The 18,496-nt window shown below is 51.7% G+C and overlaps 1 protein-coding gene across 5 annotated transcripts in view; it reads right to left on the minus strand.

Moving 5' to 3' along the window:
• Prkag2 (protein kinase AMP-activated non-catalytic subunit gamma 2) overlaps window positions 1–18,496 on the minus strand; it is a 163,025-nt gene that overhangs the window by 132,840 nt on the left and 11,689 nt on the right. For 3 of the 5 annotated variants that reach the window (XM_032907155.1, XM_032907151.1, XM_032907150.1), the window contains exon 1: window positions 1,248–1,356. The exons of 1 other annotated variant lie outside the window; for it this stretch is intronic. In XM_032907155.1, coding sequence (XP_032763046.1) covers window positions 1,248–1,341 — 94 coding nt within the window. In that variant the 5' untranslated portion in view covers window positions 1,342–1,356. Of the gene's footprint in view, window positions 1–1,247; window positions 1,357–18,496 lie in introns of those variants that run through there. One more of the 5 variants, XM_032907154.1, reaches the window with a different exon arrangement.

An 18,496-nucleotide genomic window follows, 5' to 3' on the forward strand; every position in this document is an offset into this window, starting at 1 on the left:
AAAATGAACATCTTGTTTTTAGACGAATCACTGACTCTGGTCCAGTCGTCCTTCCCTCCCCCACTGCTGGGTCAGGCGCCCCATCCCTCTATAATCCGCCCAGCACTAAATGGCATTCTCCTCTTCAGTTCATTTCGCAGACTTATTTTTTTTCTTCCAATGAGAACTGAAAAGCGCTTGACTCAGAAGCCCCCATCCCCATGCTGGCCCTCCTCAGACCTCGAGGCTCTCAGGGCTTCGACGCATCCGTTACAGTAGGAGGTACAGGCAGACAGAATCTCCTTTACTTTCACCTCACCTACCTTCCGTTCACTGCCTAGATGACCTGCTAAAGTCATGATGCTACTATACCGACAAATTAATTTCTACCACTTGAAATGTCACGTTCCACTTATTTTTGAGACAGGGTCTCATGCAGCTGGCCTTGAACTTGACATGTAACCAAGGATGACACCGACCTCTCGCCCTCCTGCCTCCAGTTGCCGAGTGCCGAGATTTCAGCTGTGTCCCCACACCCGGTTTTACTCAGAGCTGGGGATCAAACCCACGACTTACACATGCTAGGCAAGTACTCTAATAGTGGAGTCAACCTCCGACCCCAGCCTCAGATCCTTAAGACGTGACAGCTACCATTTGAGGTCGCGTGGTCAGGTAGCATCCAGGTCCCTATGAAGTAAAGAAACTTGCGTTCCACCTGTATAGCTCCAGCTGAACAGAACACACAAGCTGCCACCGTAGCAGGTCCCTGAGCTGAACCACAGATACGTGACCAGCAGCGCTGATCCCAGTCTCATGAACCTGAGGCAGCAGGTCCCAGAAGCCGCTTCTCCCCAAGGGAGAAGTCACCCTCGGTCCAGCAGGTCTCTTGTCTCCCCTCCTCTCTCTGCGCACGTTTCATTTGCAACAATGCAACCTCACAGTTCAGACTTGCCCTTGCTCTTTTGCAAGCTACTGTTTTCCCTAAGCCAGTAACAACCCCAACTGATCCCTAAACCACACGGTGCCAGGTGGGCTGGAGGAAGAATACAGCTTTAGAAAGAGTGGCTGGCCGGGCAGATCCTGGGAGCAGCATGGCCAGTAGTTAGCAGTCGCTCTTTCTCCTAACACCGCCTCAGGGCTATTCCCAGAGCAAGGAGCAGAGCTGGCCATGCTCACATGTAGTACACAGGCACATGTGTATGCATGCATACACATGCACATACACATCATGGGAGGTCATCAGAGAAACAGAAAGGACAGGATCCTACCAAAAAGGCCATGGGGTTCCGACTGGCGCCGCTGGGTGCTTCGGCTTTGGTCCTTGGGTTTCTTGTTGCCCCTCAGACTTCCAAAGCGCTTCATGAGTCACCGTGGCCACAGAAGCGGTGATAGGTGAGCATATCAGAACTTGAAGAACCAGTGTGAGCCTCGGCTGGCAGGTACAGGATACCTGGGAGCCACAGTTCACCACTGCTGAGAGGCAGTCAAACTCAGCCACGGCCTGTGGGTCCGCGGATCCCAGACAAAATCTCTCAGATTAGTATGAGATTCAGGTCACGCTCCGGGACCAGCCTAGCAGCCACACAGGGACTCCCTCTACAGTTCCTGCTCAGGTCCCCGAGACTCCTGAGCAAAGCCGTCCTGACTGGCCGCACCTCTCTCCCGGGAGTGTCAGTCTCGCCTGTCCGTAAGTAGGCAAGCAGCCACTGGAGGCCTGTACAGAACCTTGCAGGGGATCTGTTTATGTAGCTAAGGTCGCCGGCTCACTGACAAGCTCCGGGTTATTTACTCTCTTTAAACTTAAAGCGGGAGGAGAGCCCAAGTAGGCAGAACCGGCACTAGCCTGCGAGTCATGTGCAGATCTGCGTGATGTCTCTTTAAGAAGACTGTAAAAGGAAACCACCCTGTACAGACAATTCTTGGCACCAATTGGCCAGAACACATTCCATTATGACATGACATCACACAACTATTTTGATGCATGTGCGTCGGGACTCTGAGAGCTAGAAGCCCGGAGAGCACAAGGCTAGCCAGACACTGCTGGATCTTCTTTGGTCCTCTCTCCTCTAGGAAACACAGAAAGATTGAGCAGAGACAGGATCGCCCTAGGATTCAGCAGAAGCTCTCGAGCAAGCCTGGAGCCTGACTGCCAAGAACTGGGCAACAGAACTCAGATTTTGGAGGGCATCTCACTCAACTCCTCCTATTGCGGATGGGGAAACCGAGGCTCGGGATGGGGCTGGGACTCTTCCAAGCTCCTGCAGCCAACTATGGCAGAGAGGAGACTCCAACACTAATTTCATCCACCACAAGCCTAATGTGTGATCTGACAAAGCACAAACCCTTTAGTTCATCTGAGTAGCATAAGTAAGAGGGTGAAACACCAGAGAGGGAAATGAGCTTGGTTTGCTTCTCTCCTGATAGCTTTTCCTGAAGGAAAGTTACTTGCTCTGTTACTGATCAGCCTCCTGACCATGAGGAAGTCTCTTCCGTCTGTGTTCCACCTTTGCTAGCCAGGATGACACCAGGCAATGGCAGGGCCTCAGCTCTAACAGTCAGGGCAGAGAGATGGACGGCTCAGTGGTCGTGAGCACGCATTTCATGCACTGCTCGTTGACAGTACCTGAGCTCAGTTCTGGTGACAGGAAGATCACAGTTGTTACTACTCCAGCCCCAGGGGAATCAGACACCTTCTTTTGACCTCCATAGGCACCTGCACTCACAAGCACAATCCCACATGTGCACGTGCATGTGCGTGTACACACACACACACACACACAATTTTTGAAATCAAATTCCAATAACCAGAACTAGTGGCAATAATATTTGTGTGGCTTCTCCCCCAAATAACCACTTACACCAAAATTAGTTAAATGGACCTCAGCCTGAGGCTGATTAACTTGGATCTTCTCAGCTCCCCGATTAGATGGTGTCACCTTGAAAAACAACTGATGCCTGTGTGATTTTTGTTATCTAATAGGGCAGCAGTAAGTGAGGGGACAGAGGGAGATGGAAGAAGGATCAACTTGTGAGGAGGGCCCAAGCCCACAGAAGCCACCATGAGCTCAGGCCTGCCCGCTCTTTGTGGGTTTGTCACTCTGGCAGTTTGGCTCTCCTCTGCTCACTGTGAAGACAAGAGAACAATGGACCCCTAGCTAGAGCCACAGGCTGCAGTGCAAGCTTGAGGGAGTTTGTTAAGAGGCCATGATGAGGGGAGTCCAGGATGTCACGGTAAGGGTGCTAAGGTTTGAATGTGGCTGCCCCTCACACTTGGTCTCCAGCTAGCAGGACTGTTTGGGGAAGTTGAGGCCCCTCTGGGTTTTGGGGTTTAGCTGGTGGAATTAAGTCACTAGGGGTGAGCCTTTGTTCTGGTTCGGATCCACTTTGTCTGTTGCTGGCCCATGTCACGTGAACCAAGCCTCACATCCCCACCGTGTGCTCTCCCCACCATGATGAACTGAAATCCTTCCCTCCAGTAGTCACGGCCAGGAGAGGACCACGGAATCTCGGCTCCTGCCCCAGATCTGCTGTTCCCAGGGCCTGCCTTTGGCTGAGTGCAGAGCAGACGGGGGCACACACTTGCTGTCTCAACCCACAGGACCCTCAGGCTGTGGAGTGGAGTGGCTGCCTCTTTTCTTGGGTCTGCCCCTCACCATACTACCTCTGCCCGTCTCTGTCCATGGTGGCCTATCCAGCCATTGACAATGGATCAGGAGGCTGTGGTGTCAGCTTCTCTCCTGTTGTCTCTACTCAGAGTGGGGAGGGCTTCCATCCTCAACTGCTTTCCTGCAATTATATTAGCCAGCCTGGGAGGTTGTCAGTGTCCCACCTCCTTGGTGTGGGGACACTGAGCATGGGACTGGGTCCAGCTTTGGATATTCGTTCTGGGGATCCAGACTGAGGTCCCTATGCCTCTGGGAAAACAGTTCTGTGACTGAGCCATCTTCTTCCACTAGAAGATTCTTAAGCTAGAAGAGAAGCAGAGTATGTGGGGAGAGCAAGAGAGTTTCAGTCCACGAGGAGAAGATCAGTCACGGGAGGCGGGCATGGATGGCAGAGGCAGGCCAGATGGACTTGGGTTATCTGGACATTCACTCTGCGCGTGGTGATTAAAGTAGGGGAATGTTCTAGGCAGCTGCTGATTGAGGGGATTTGGGTGCTGTAAGCCACTCAAAGACACTCCTGTTCTCCAAGAATGGCATTTTCATTATCAAAAGAATAACTACCATTTACCGAGAGTCTCTCTTAAGCCAAGCAAGGCACCGGGCAACTTGGCAGTTATTTGGTTTGCCCCTATAAAGGCTGAAGGGCAGCTGTCAATAGTGTGTCCTTTAAAGCCAAATAGCGGAGCGTCACAGGGGCAGCCTGGTGGGGTCACACAGCTGACAAGTCAGGACAGAGGCATGGACTTGGACCCAACTCAGGGGAGTCCGAATGTGCATGCATGTACACAATACAACATCAGGGCCCAAGGTCAATGTCCCCCAGGCGCTGCCTCAGAGAGTTCCTTGGAAGGAAGAGAATAGGCAAGAGTCTACATTCTTACGTTCACCTTTGACCTTCAAGCCTGAAAGTTTAAAGGCATAAGAGCCAACCTTGAAAACCTTGATTTGCGTCCTTACCGGACTAAATATCCTTACTAGAGCCTGTGACAAGGCACGGGTTGCTGACCTGGCTTTCAGGTGAACTGTGAAATCCCAAGAAGAACAGTACTTGGGGGTGTCTAGGTGGCTGAGCACAGGCGAGGAGTGCACATTTCCTCTGTTCACTGGGACCAGAACTCACTGAGGCAGCCTAGCTCTGGGCTTCACTCTGAATTTACTCCACAGGGACATGTGGAGTCTTTGTTGAGGAATTTAAGAATGCAACCAATCAGGTGAAGGAAAAAAAGAATTCCTTGTCCTTCAGGGTCACTGGCTGCCACTGAGGGGGTTGAAGAGGAACCGACAAGGTTCAGCCTGAGCTGTTTTGGCCTGGCATGGATGCCTACACAAGGCAGTTTTAGGAGAGAGAAGCATTGCACAGAAAGATGGGCGAGCTTACAGGATAAAGCTGTATTCTACAATGGCCCAAGTCTTTAGAGATCATGCCTTAAAAACTGTAGGAAGCCAGCAACAGGAGTCAGGTTGGGGACAACAGACCCCTCGGAATACCAACCTTAACACCAGTTCTGTAGGATCTGTACAGAGGTGTAATGCTAAGTGGTTCTACTGTGTGTGTGTGTGTGTGTGTGTGTGTCTGAGTGCATGCATATTTTGCATGTTTGTGGGTGCACGTGTGTCAAAGTGTGTGCTCGTGTGTATAGATGTAAAAGCACCAGGTTGGGGTTGGCAGTCATACTCAATAGCTCTTCCACCTTCTCTGAGGGGGAAGGGTGGTCTCACAATCAAACCCAGAGCTCACCCATAAAGCTAGTCTCATTACCCAGCTTGCTCTGGGGTCCTGTCTCTGCCTTCTGAGGCTGGAATTACAGGCAGGCCACCACAGCACCCCCCATTTACACAAATCTTGGGGATCCAAACTCTGCTTGCACAGGAGGTGCCTTAACCACTGGGTCCCCTTCCCAGCCCATAATGGTAAGGTTTAATTTTATATGTATTCTTTAAAAAATTAACACATTTTAATTAAAATAGGATCATATCACTACCCTGATTCCCCTTACTACTCCAGCCACTCCCAGGCATCCTCCCCTCTAACCCTTCCCATGTCCTCCTCCCCTTAAATTGTTAAACACACACACACACACACACACACACACACACACACACACACACACACACACACACTGTGCACACACACACACACACACACACACACACACACACACACACACAGAGGTAAATGCAACCTGCTGAGTCCATGTTGGTTTGCATGTATGTGGTTCTGGTCTGACCGCTTGCTATTACATAGCCATAAAGGGGGCTCATTACTGGGAGAGGCTGCGCTCCTCTCCCAGCAGTCATCAGTGCTCTGTGGTTCTTTGTCTAGGGTGTGGGACCCTGTGGAACTGTCTGCCTCCCACAGAATCGAGGCCTTCAGTGCTGCTTTTGCTCCTCTCTTGTTTCTGCTGCAGCCCATTCTAGGAGAGACTGCTTCACAGCAGACCTCCTGGATTTTCTACCTTCTCTTTCAACCATGTCCCCTAAGCCATACATCATACTCCATAGATACTTCCTAGCAATGTTCATTGCTACCCTAGTCACGATAGCCAGGAAATGAAAACAAAGAGTCCCTAAAAGTGAAATGTCTTTCAATGGGTGTTGGGATAATGAAAATGTGGTGCATATTCACAATGGAATACCAGTCAGCTGTAAAGAAGAATGAAACATGAAGTTTGCAGGTAAATGAATGAACCAAGCAAACACACACACATGTACACACACAAACACACTTGAGTGCACACACACACACACACACACACACACACACACACACACACACACACACTAGCACACATTTCTTTGCTGCAAAGCTTCAGAAATAACTGCAACTCTCACTCCTCAGCCAGGAAGCTTCCCTTTATAAATGGAGCCCACCATCACAGAAATGCTCAAATGAACACACGAACGCAGGGTGAGTGGACCGTAGTGCCCAGCCCAGTGGGTACATCCATATGCATTCTCACCATTGCTGCTGGCTTTGATTCCCAGCTAGACAGTATCAAGAAGGATTACCGAGCACTGAAGTCCTCAACCCTGGAGTATCTCTTACTTGCAGGTCATACCGTCGTTTTATGTCGTGTATGCTGATTTTCTCTCTAGCTGGCCTGAAAGTGTGGTGCTCACAGGATCCCACCGCATACGAGAAACAGAACAAGTACCCACTGGTGGAGACCTTTCGGATGGCTCAGCAGCAGCCAAGTGGGCCAGGGAAACAGGTGGAGCTTCCTGGGAATAGCATGGCCTGTCCCTGGGGAAGGCACAGGCTCACTGTGCTGGAGCCCAGAAAGGGACGGTGGCAGCTCTCTGCAGTCAAATACTCACTGCAGTGGGCCACAGGGTGCCACGGTGGTCCTCCTCCTCCTCCTCCTCCTCTTCCTCGATTTTTCATGACAGGTTTCCCTGTATCCCTGGCTGTCCTGGAACTCACTCTGTAGACCAGGTTGGCCTTGAACCAAGAGACCGGCCTGCCTCTGCCTCTGTCTCTGCCTCTGTGTCTGAGTGCTGGGATTAAAGGGCTGTGCCACTGCCCGGATACCAGCACTTACTCTTTCCTGTCTGTTCTATCTGTTTCTCTGCGTGTGAAGCACAGCACTTGACCTTAGGTTTTGGTAGAGGCTCTTTCTTGAACCCGGAGCTCACTTTAGCCATCCAGTAAGCTCCAAGGGTTCTCCTGTCTCTGTTTATTCAGTACTAGGATACAGGCACGCCCAGGCTCAGGTCTTCTTAACCAGAACGTGCAGGTTTTATAGGTGTGATGAATGCCACTAGGTCTATTACTGCTTCCTGGGGACAGCATGGCCTGTCCCTAGGGAATGCATAGGCTGACTGTCCTGGAGCCACACCGTCTAGTGCAGCAAAACAGTTGAAAGGTTGTCAATAGACAGTGAAGGAGCAGTCCTAGTTCACAGACGGCAGTCGAAGGAACTGTAGACAGGAGAGGGGCTCAGTACTGTACTCCAGTGTACATAGGAGGGGTGTTCTCATGCCCGGGGGGCAGCTCAGACCACAGGCCACACCTCTGCACTGTGGGTCTAGTGAATGCATTGATCTAGTCCCGAATGCCCCCCCCTCCGTGACTCTGTGTGTAAATCATGTGAATTCGATCCTTAGAGAGTCCCTGATGGTGACTATGTTCCCACACACGGGACACATGCTAAGACCTATATAGAGACACTTGCTTGTCCATTAAGCTAGGCTTATTTTAGACTCCAGGTTGGGGGTCTATCCAGAACTGGCCAATACTATAGTGGCTTCTCAATCTCCACTACACGAAGGGACTCCCTCCACACGTGACTGTAGCTGGGACACTAAGATCCTCATCATGTCAGATGGTCAGGGACAGTTTCATCCCTTTGCTGTCTGGAGGTCTGTGGAACATCCACAGAGACGGTCCTTGGATTAAAATTACATTTCGGAAAAGCCCTTAAGCCCTCAGGACCACTGAAACACTCTGGACGACACCACAGACGTAACTAAAACTGTGAGGACCTAGAGGGGAGAGAAGCATTTGAGACTCGAGGTGCACCATCTCTCCATGGGCACCTTAATCCATTCCTGACAAGGGTGTCTCTCCTGCTACTATACCACTGCTGAGGCCTGGGACCCACAAGTCCCAGGGCCAGCCCAACCACCAAGAGGTGACAGCTTGCCCGGGAGGTGACACTGTCCATGCGTCCTGTGTGGAGAGAATGCCCCAAAGCACTTTCCTATGGTTTCAGGAGGAGGAGGAGGCCAGCTGCTACCGTTCAATTAGGGACATCTAGGGACAGAGGTTCACTGGAGCCTCCAGAACTCCGGAGAGACCGGGGAGAGAGCTGGAATCCTTGGCCTGTGTCACTGTCCAAGTACAGTCAGGACCCAGCGGCGGCTTCTCTGCAGTGGGGAAGGCAACTGAGGACACACCAACAGAAATCTCACTCTCAGCCCTGTGAGGGCTGTGACCCTCACAGGGCCTGAAAACCACCCAGGTCCCTGAGAGGCTGCTGCCAATCACAACCTTGGGGTGTGAGTTTCAGATTCCCTTGGAGCAGGGTGCAGTATGCACACTGGCGAGAACACTCCTGCTGGTTGCGAAATAGTGCGTGTGTGTCATGTTTCGCCGAGAGTTATAAAGGTCGAGTTGCTGCTGCTTAGCTCTGAGTGAACTCGCCCTTGGAGCTCCCCTTATTCCTCCGTCAGGGGCTGTGTCTGAGTCACACCTCTGATGGCCTTCCCCACCTGACCCAAGCCACCATGTGGCACCCAGTCACCCCAGCACACTCAGGATCGGTCACACCTACCCTCGTGGCGCCTGGGGTGGCGCCTGGGGGGACAGACGAGAGTGGGGGAATGTGAGTGACAAGAGAGTGTTTGTGTTGGCAAAGATGAGCCACTTCGGCTCACCCAGCTCTGCTCACAGCAGTGACATCTAAGCCCACTAAGATCTGATAGTGGCCACAGGGAATCCTACCATTAAAAACACAGAGAGGCGCTGAGGGCTTGCTGTGTAAGCGTAAAGGGTCTGGGACAGGATCCCCGGGCTGCATAAAACGCCAGCCATGTGACAAGGGCCAAGGCAGGAGGATTGCGGGGATTGGCTGGTGGCCAGTCTAGCTGAACCAACACTGAGAGGAAGCTTGGTTCAGTGAGGTATCCTCTCTCAGGGAAATAGAGCAGGCAGACACAGAGGACGACGGCTGTATTGACCTCTGGCCTCTGCACACACACCAGTGGAGTGTGCACTCTCACACAAACGTAAAGAGAAGCGAAAGCTTATGCCGCAATCACTTTCAGTTAAAATGTAGGAGCCAGAAATCACGAAATCTCTTGAGTCCTGAAGGGGTATCCTGCACCCATGCAGGCCCTCGGGGGCCTCATTCAGTTCTTTCTTGTGGCCCTTCCTTGTATTCTGGAGTTGACGGGTCCCTGCTCATCAAGAGCTCTGTAAAAGTCTATCAGGTCCAAGGCTCCAAAAGTCCCAAAGATAAGCAGTAAGGAAGGACAAAGATCAGCTGTTCATGGCCCACAGGACAGATCCTGGGGGCAGAGGGCCTTGGAGCAGCAGATCTAAAGGCCAAACATCAGATATTCTGATTAAAGCGGCAAAGTGTGCTAGGAACAGGCCCCTGTTGTAGCGTGGAGAAGAGCTCCAAGTTCCAGGCTCTGGCTGGCCCAGCCTCACCTGGGCAGGGATGCCTTTTTCTAGGGCCTGGCGTTCACCCGAAGGACCCCAACTGCTGCTGCCCCCGTCCACTTGGGAATACAATGAACTGGAGGTCAGAATGTGAGGTCTGAACTGAGGGCTGCCTTGGATTGGTTTCTTCTCGACGTGAAATGCGGGCTCGAATGAGGCGACTGGGGAACAGTTTAGCCTTCAGATCAGCTACAACCCAAGAGAAATCTGGGTCCACGCACAAGCCTGCCACCTTGAGTGATTTCCTACACTTCCGTGTAACATGCTGATTACACAGCGGGCTCAGCCCATCCGGGTCTTAAAGGGATCACGAAAGACAATGTGGCACAAACATCCCGTAAGCTGCAGGGCATGAAGCTGATGCTGACAGCAACTGCTGTCCCCACTGCCCATGCCCTGACCTCACTGTGCCACCTGCCCCTCCGTCGCCATCTTAGGGTCATACCTTCGAGAACTGTAATCACCGGCACCCACCTCCTCCATCCTCCCCACATCCTTCACTTTAACGAGTTTACATGACAACATGGAGGGAGCGCCAAGCACAACACGTTCAGCCAAACTTTTGTGAGAGTCAAAGGGTTTCATCAAGAAAGTAAAGGCGACTCACAGAGGAGAAAATAAATATTTGCGAGATATTCATCTCCAAAGTGTTCACTCTTTGGAATTCCCGCAAACTAGGCAGAAAAAAGACAACACATTTTAAAACGGGCAGGAGGGGCTGGAGATGGCTCAGTGGTTAAGAACGCTAGCTGCTCTTTCAGAGGTCCTGAGTTCTGTTCCCAGCATCACCCCAGGTGGCTCATGACTCCCTCTAACTGCAGTTTGGGGGAATCCGAAGCCCTTTTCTGGCCTTGCATGCATGTGGCACGTATAAACACATACTGTCCCCCTCCCCTTCCCCTCTCTCAATGAATCTTGAATGGGAAAAGGGGAGGAAGCTTCATCAGACACTTCCCCTAAAGAAGAGCAACAGGGCCACACACATGCTTGAGAAAATACTCATGGGCAGCACAAATCCTAAGCACAAGTGTGAACAGCTTCTATTGACAGAGATGGAGAAGACAGAGCCGTAACACTCCTGAGAATGTGGAAATACCACTTCTGTCATGGAAACAATTTGGTTTGGCCCTTCCTCAGCAAGTTACGTTAAATATGAGAGTCCTGTGTAACCTACTCCTGGCTATCAACCCGAAAGAACTGAAGGCAGAGATTAGAGCAGCCTGCACACAAATGTTCACAGAGCACTAGTCACTAAACTAGTCCAAGGGGGAGAAACAGCCTCAACCTTCACCACCGGATGAGTGGGTGAAAAAATGTGGTATATCTATGCAGGGGAATATTATTCAACCAGGAAGAGCATGAAGTCATGGAAAAATGTTATGGTGTGCAATTTCCAAACGAAAGGTAAAGTATGAGGAGCCGGTTGCATTACGATTCCATTTTTTATAAAAACCCCCAGACAGGCAAAGCCAGAGACAAAAGGAGATTGAACTTGCCAGATTCTGGGAGTAGAGGGATGGAGAGTGGATGAGGTTTGGGGTGATTACTGGGTCATCAGTGTTCCCTGGGGGTTTATTGCTGTGATACCATTGGGAAGTGGGGGCTGAGGTCACTGGTGGTGTGCCCTTGAAGGGAACACGGAGACCCAGCTCTTCTCTGCTTCCTTCCTGAACATCACAGAGTGAGAAGTCTCCACCATCACGTGCCCAGCACATCCTCTCCAGAAACTGTCTGGTCCTTCCTCAGCAAGTTCACTTTAAAGTCACTATGTGTGTCGCCACAGGCCTGAAGCAGCCACAGACAGGCACCTCTGCAATCATTGACCTTAGTTACCCACGCCAGGCGCTCTGTCACGGCAACACTGGTGAGACAGCCCTCAGACTGAGTGCTGACTACAGTGCTGGGAATGTATTTCGTGTCCTCTACTGTGTACTCTAAACCTGCATAAGCACTGTGTTACACAAAGGTAAGTTAAATCCACACCTTCTGGGAGAAACAAGTCTAAGTTCTCCTGTATCTGTATCTCTCACAGCGGTAAATACGTTTGTGCTAGATGTCGGTCTCCATCTCTTTGACTATCTTATTTCGATAGTCCACTTTTCACCATGATGTAGCGTCTTGCTGTGTAGACAGACCATCATTGTTCGACTCCTCCCCCATTCACAAGGATTGAATTGTCTGCAATCGATCTGTTGAGAGGCCCTAGAAGCAATGGCAGCCCAGCGGCTGGCAGCATTGGCAGGGCCAAGGCCTTCTTTCTAAGTGTTGTTTGCCACCATCAGTAATGAAGTGGCTAACACTGTGATGCCACTCGACAGTCACGAGATGGCCAAAACATTACTTGGAGAAGAGACTCACTCCAGGGCAGGAAGTGTGTAAGATAAGGCAAAAATTCTAGCAGTGTTTACAACATTGTGGGGACAGTCAAGAGACCCAGGAGCCATGTGATGGGGCTCCCGCTGGACAAGTCTCAGACAGTGTGAGCATCAGAATAGGCTAATGGAACATTTTAACTCATTTCCTAAAAAACAAATCTCCAAGTCCAGACATACACGCATACACATAAAAACATACATACATAAGCATGCATGAGCACATATGTACACATGCATATACACACCGGCACCCATTCATGCATGCACATGCATACACATACATATGTTTGTACATACATGGGTACCACATATACATATATACATAACACATATATCCATGCATGCATACATATATATAAGCATGCACACACATATATATTCGCATGCATACGCACACAGACACACATGTATGCGTGCACATATACACATATATTCACACAGGAAAGATGGTAGATCTTTTCCTGAGAAGGACTCCCTTTCCAACCAGCTAATGGGGAATTAGTGATGAATTAGAATATTACTCTTTGGCGGCCATCACAGCCATAATTCAGGCAAGAGACACTGATGGCCGCTAAAAGTAACAGGTGAGAGTTGTATGAGAATGAGGCTGTTTACATAACATTCTAAGTGCACCCTCCCCCGCTCCCCGGAACGCTGACTCATCACAGCGAGAAACCAACCCTTTATTAAAAGGAGAGAGAGCCTCACTGTGGACAGCCCCAGCCCCACATCAGGGATCCTATGACCAGGAAGGTGCTGGAACAGCCACCGGCTGCCTGCTGTGAGGCCCTAGCTCAAGCAAGCAGCCTGTGGCTTGCCTGCCAACAGCTAACCCAGCATCTGATCATGAGGAAGTGCTGGGCACACCCAGGGTGAGGGCAGCCACACAATAGCTGGCCTGTGGCCTGGACACACTGGGCAAGCGCTGAGGTAATGGAAGCTGTGGGAAGCCGTGGGACAGAAGAGAAAAGGCCACAGACTGGGTCATGTCTGGGGTGCTTCCAACAAGGATGTCATTAAGACAACTTGCTGAATGCGAACAGAGCCTGAAGTGGGGCTAATCTCTGTGTTGACATTAGTTTCTGGACTTGATAGTTACACTGTGGCGATCCACCTTGTTGTCACAAAGCCAGCGGGGTTAGGCAGCAGTTCTCAACCTGTGGGTGCTGACCCCTTTGGGGTCATACATCAGACATCCTGAATATCAGATATTTACGTTATCATTCATAACAGTAGCACAATGGCATTTATGAAGGAGCAACAAGAAGAATTTTGTGGTTGGGGTCACCGCAGCATTACGAAGGTTGAGAACCACTGGATTAGGGGGTGTTGTATCTGTAATTTACTCTCAATCATTGGGAGTCTACACAGACAAGCAGTACATGAGCGGAGGTGGGGGTGGGGGTAGACAGAAGACAGACGGACAGCTATCAGAGCTAAGAAAACTTGGAGAGATGTTAGTTTTGTGAGTTGAGTGAAGAGCACAAGAGAGCCCTTTAGATTGTCCGACAGTGTTTTAATGTGCATGTAGTGTGTGTGTGTGTGAACACACACGTGTGTTTCGTGTGGGGGTGCATGTACACATGCATGAGGAGGCCAGAAGTGGATGTCAGGGGTCTTCCTCTACCTCTCTCCACCCTATTATTACCTTTTGTGAGAGTTTGAAGTTGTCAAAATGGAATGCTACTTTTAAAAAGGAAGTGAAAGAGACTAGGGGCATAGCATGCTTGTGTAAAGTGAATAGAGCCTGGACCTCAACCCTCAGCACCATGTACAGCATCTATAGTCCAGTACTCGGGAGATGGAGGTAGAAGGGTTGGAAGTTCAAGGCCATCCTCAGCTCTGAAGTGGAGGGTTGCGTGACAACCTTGCTTCAAAATGGGGGGTGGGGACTTTAGCAGTAATGAGGTGAGGACAAAGACAGACACTATGCATACGGCCAGCAGCTGTAATTGTCTCCAGGGCAGCTGGAGTGTCCCTCAGGCAGGCTGTGTAGGACTGGAAGACTCTCGGGATTCATTCGCCAGCAGCTGTAATTGTCTCCAGGGCAGCTGGAGTGTCCCTCAGGCAGGCTGTGTAGGACTGGAAGACTCTCGGGATTCATTCCCGACACCCACACAGCCCAGTCTGGGCTGACAGGGACAGAGCGCCTTCTCAGGACAGGTGCGTGGTGGCCACCAGAGGGCGCCTTCCCAGAACTGCACTAGGTGCCAGGCCACATAGCTGTGCCATGCGATGGCTGCACTTTTCAGGAAACCCGGATGCCACACATACTTTCCCTTTCTTTGTGGACAGGCCGGATGAGTCACGTTTTTCAGAGGGCTGCAGACCTGCCAGCTGCCGGGATCTGGAAAGCTCCTGCTGTAGCCAGTGAGCACAGGGCCCAGGGAGGCTGGCTGGCCCAGGGTGGATGAGCTGTGGCCTCTGAGGAGGGAGCTGTGTCTGGAGGATGGGCCAGCCAGAGTAAACCTTGTTTTGCTGGGCATTGAGCAAACTCATGCTAAGCTAAATTCTGGCGTCTGAAGACACACTCAGATGGTTGGTCCAAGCCCCCTGAACAGTGTACACACGTTTCCTGTTTGCATAACCCCGTGTACCCGCCTGCAGACCTGCCCTTTCCCAGGTGGCACATGCAGCCTCCTCCCCTCACTCATCCAGTCCCGACCCGTGTTTAAGCCCTGCCTCAATCTGTCTTACTGTCCCCTCTTCCTGTGTACATACTGGCATTGAGTCACTGGATCTGAGACCTCATGAAGCAGCCCTCTGGCTGCTGGGAGGGTCCTTCTAGAAGCAGCCAAGAAGGCTGCAGGAGGAGAGGTGGCCTGCCTCCCAGTTAGTGGTGGCATGACACATTCTGTTCACTGCACGCTGACTTCTTGGAGAAGCACCACATTTCCCCCAAAGACGTCTCCATGAAGGGAAGAAGTGTGCCAGGGTCCCCTCCTATCACCCTGTCACAAGCTTCCTCTCCCGGGTTCTTTCTCTGGTAATACTTCAGGGAGGCTAGTGATGCCCATTCTCTGTCTCTCCAGCATCTAAACCAATGTCCAGGCCCCATGGAGTCCTCTGAAAGCTAACAGCGAAAGTGCACCATCCGAGACCCACAGAGATGTCCCCGGTACACACCAAACACATGACATGGAGAAAGCACGCCAGGCGTGCCCGAGACTTGGGCTTCTGTCAGTGAAGGGTGGGTGTGCAATTCTCCATTACCGACGTACTGCTGCTACTGCACTGCAGGACGAGGCTCCTGTCTCAGGTGCTGGGAGGAACTCAATGGATCTATCACCAAGACCCAGTGACATGGCCCCCGTGACGTGGCCCTGCGGCCATTTGATGTCCTCTATATACCGTGTGTTCTCTCATCTACTCCTTGCTCTTCTGTTTCCCAGAGGGGGTGGGGCTTTGTTTCTAACCTCTGGGTCAACTCCCAGGTTCCTGTGGCTATATCTCAGCTTTCTTCACCTCACGGCCGTAAGGCCACATGACTGTAGCCATCTAAGTCTGGACTGAGCCCGTCTGTTCTCAGTACACACCAGTTCCACTTTCCCTCGGGACCCTGACTGGCAGGAGGTGAGAAAGGAAGGTGTTTTTAGGAGGTGCCAGAGGGCAGTCTGCAGAGCTACCAGCCGAGCCGCTAGACCTCGGGGCTGAAGGAGCAAACTCCTGCAGTTTAGACCTAGCCCTTTGGTTCCTGCTCTGCACTTGTGGACAATGGCCCATTGATCCACATAGGCTGCCCCACTGCCCCGGGGTTTGTTCTGCAGGGCAAGCCGGGGCAGGGCCGCCTCAGCCCAGGGGAAGCCCTTGGCATGTAAATTGTAGACTTGGAGACTCCAAATTGAAGCCTTGAAAGCTGGGGTGCATTCCTCCCTGCGCTGCACAAAACCTTCAGCGTTTTATGGGAAAACAGACTTTTATTTGAAAAATAAACTCCCAGTTGCTGGGTTATAAAAGAAGGGCTGTCTGGGAACCAATGCCCCAGTGGTGTGAAAGGGGCCGAAGTCTTAAGTTAAATAAACTCCTCTGCAGGCTCATTTGAATTTCAAAGGTAAAGATCCACACTCAGCACGGGGGTGGGGTAGGGGTGGGGGAACGGCAGTTTCTCTACCTAGGAAGACACAGGACCCTCAGTCTTCCCGGCAGGACTGGAACATCTAACCACACACAGAGAGTAGAATTCCTGAGGAGGTCTGTATGCATGGCCTCGGTCAAGACTGAGCTAAGCTAGTCTTGGAAGCCCGAGCTAGAAAGATACCGTCTACATTTCTGGCCAGGATGCATCTTGCCAGTCCCTCCATCCAGCTGACTCTTACACCCTAGCCAGACCCACTGGCCGGCATTCCAAACTCATCGCAACTTCCCTGACCATCTAGGGTGGCATTTTCCAGACTGCGTGCGATCGCTCCCTCTGCCCAGATCATAAAATCAGCTGTGCTATCTGATAAAGCTAAAATAATAGAAGACATTCCGAGGGAGATCCTGTGTCATGAGAAGGGCATTCTGTACTTGATGACAACATCGTGTGCATGTGTGTCTGCGCACGTACACTCAAGGGGGCAGGGCATGTTACACGTGTGACTGTGGTATCTGGAGGCCGGCGGCCCTCTCAGCTGTCCTTGAGGCACCTTTTGAGACAGCAGTCTCTCCCTGAACCTAGATCTTACCAATTAGCTTAGGCTCGCTGGCCAGCAAGCCTCAGGGGGTCCTCTAGCTTCTTCCTTCCTGCACCGAGGGGCTGTGACCACGCCCACCTGGAGTCTTTACACTGCCTCTGGGGTTTGAACTCAGGTTCTCCTGCGGCAGAACTGAAACACCTCCCAAAGATCTCAAACACGTGTCTTACTGCAAATGGAAGGCCACAGCATGGCTTCATTTGCATACTTTATGCTCAGATTTTCTACAGCCAGACAGATGCAAATGGCCCAGGGGCCAGGGTGTGTTTCCCCGCCTTTTGATTTCCACCTGTCTAGCCCTGGGCTGTGTCTTCACCAGGAACAGCCTTTGTGTAATCAGAAGGTCACGGAATGTTTTTATTCCTCTTTTTCCTGGTGGGGCACAGATAAGGCCCCAAAACTCAGTGGGGCCAGTTCCATCATAGCATCAGCGGGCGTGGACCACTGCTTATTAGACGGGATTCTATGGATTGCTCAGTGGGGGCTGAGGAGCAGACCCAGTGCCAAGTCCCAATACCACGGCCGCATGATCACGGGGGCCAGCCTCAGGCTGGCATTTGCACTCAGGCTAGCTGTAAAGTCCATCTCAGTCTAAATATCGATGTCAGGACTGTTCTGATCTGCAGAAGGGGAAAGAAATGAGGAGTTGAGTTCTCGGACTCAGCCCAGAGGGCAGAGGTTGCTCTGGCCAGCTTTTCCTTCCAGGTTACGGTGCCCTCTACTGTCAGCCCTGAGGCCAGAGCTCTGCTGTGGGTAGCCCTCCAATGTACTGACTGGGACTGGCTGGATAGTGGCGGTGGTAGAGTGGGTAGGCCTGGGAGAGCTGGGAGAATTGTCAAGGCCAGCATGTGGTTTTCAAAAAGGTGAGCAAGAGAAGCCAGTCAGGGGGCAACAGACTGCAGAGGTATGTGTGGTAACAGTTCAGCTCACACACGGGAGGGCTGCTCAAGCCAAGCATAGTTAGGCAAGGATTTCTAGAGGAAAACAAGCCCTCTGTCAGGTCTGTCAGTCCTTCTTAGATGGTCCTCAGTCCCGCGGCAGCAGCCACACGAGCTTCTGCAAAAGGCACGCCCTTCCTCTGGCCGACATCCTAGACGCCTTCCTTAATCATTCATTTAAAGAGCCCTGGGCTCCACCAGCGAGGCCCCACCCTCCTGACCTCACCTGCAGCTAGCCCTTCTCCTCGGGTCGGATGGAAGAAATGTCCTACACTCTCCTGCCTTGCACGCCATCTTTGGGCGACCCATCATAACCCTCTCTGCCTCATTTCCAACCCAGACCAAAGTCTTCCCATCAGAGAGGCTGCTCCTGACTTCCCTCCGTGGATGAGCACCCCTGCACCCCCTTGATTTTCTTCACAGCACTTGACACAGCGCGTCCCGCCTGCTTCCAGGATGTCAGGGACGAGCTTGTTTGCTGTGGCCTGCCCAGGGTCTAGCAGTTAGCAGGGCCTTGTGAGGCATGGGCTGAATGTCAGAGGTGTGCATCTTCTTTGTAGCCTCCTGATTCTGTTAGGACAAGACAGGAGCGGGGTGGATCGGTTCAGCCTTCTTTCCTCTGTGCAGCGCAGGGAGGGCCACAGCAGCTCCTGCTCAAGATTCAGCATGTGAGGCTGTAGCACCCCCTAGTGGC

Source organism: Rattus rattus, chromosome 6 (genome assembly GCF_011064425.1).
Source record: "Rattus rattus isolate New Zealand chromosome 6, Rrattus_CSIRO_v1, whole genome shotgun sequence".
Classification (NCBI taxonomy): Eukaryota; Metazoa; Chordata; class Mammalia; order Rodentia; family Muridae; genus Rattus; species Rattus rattus.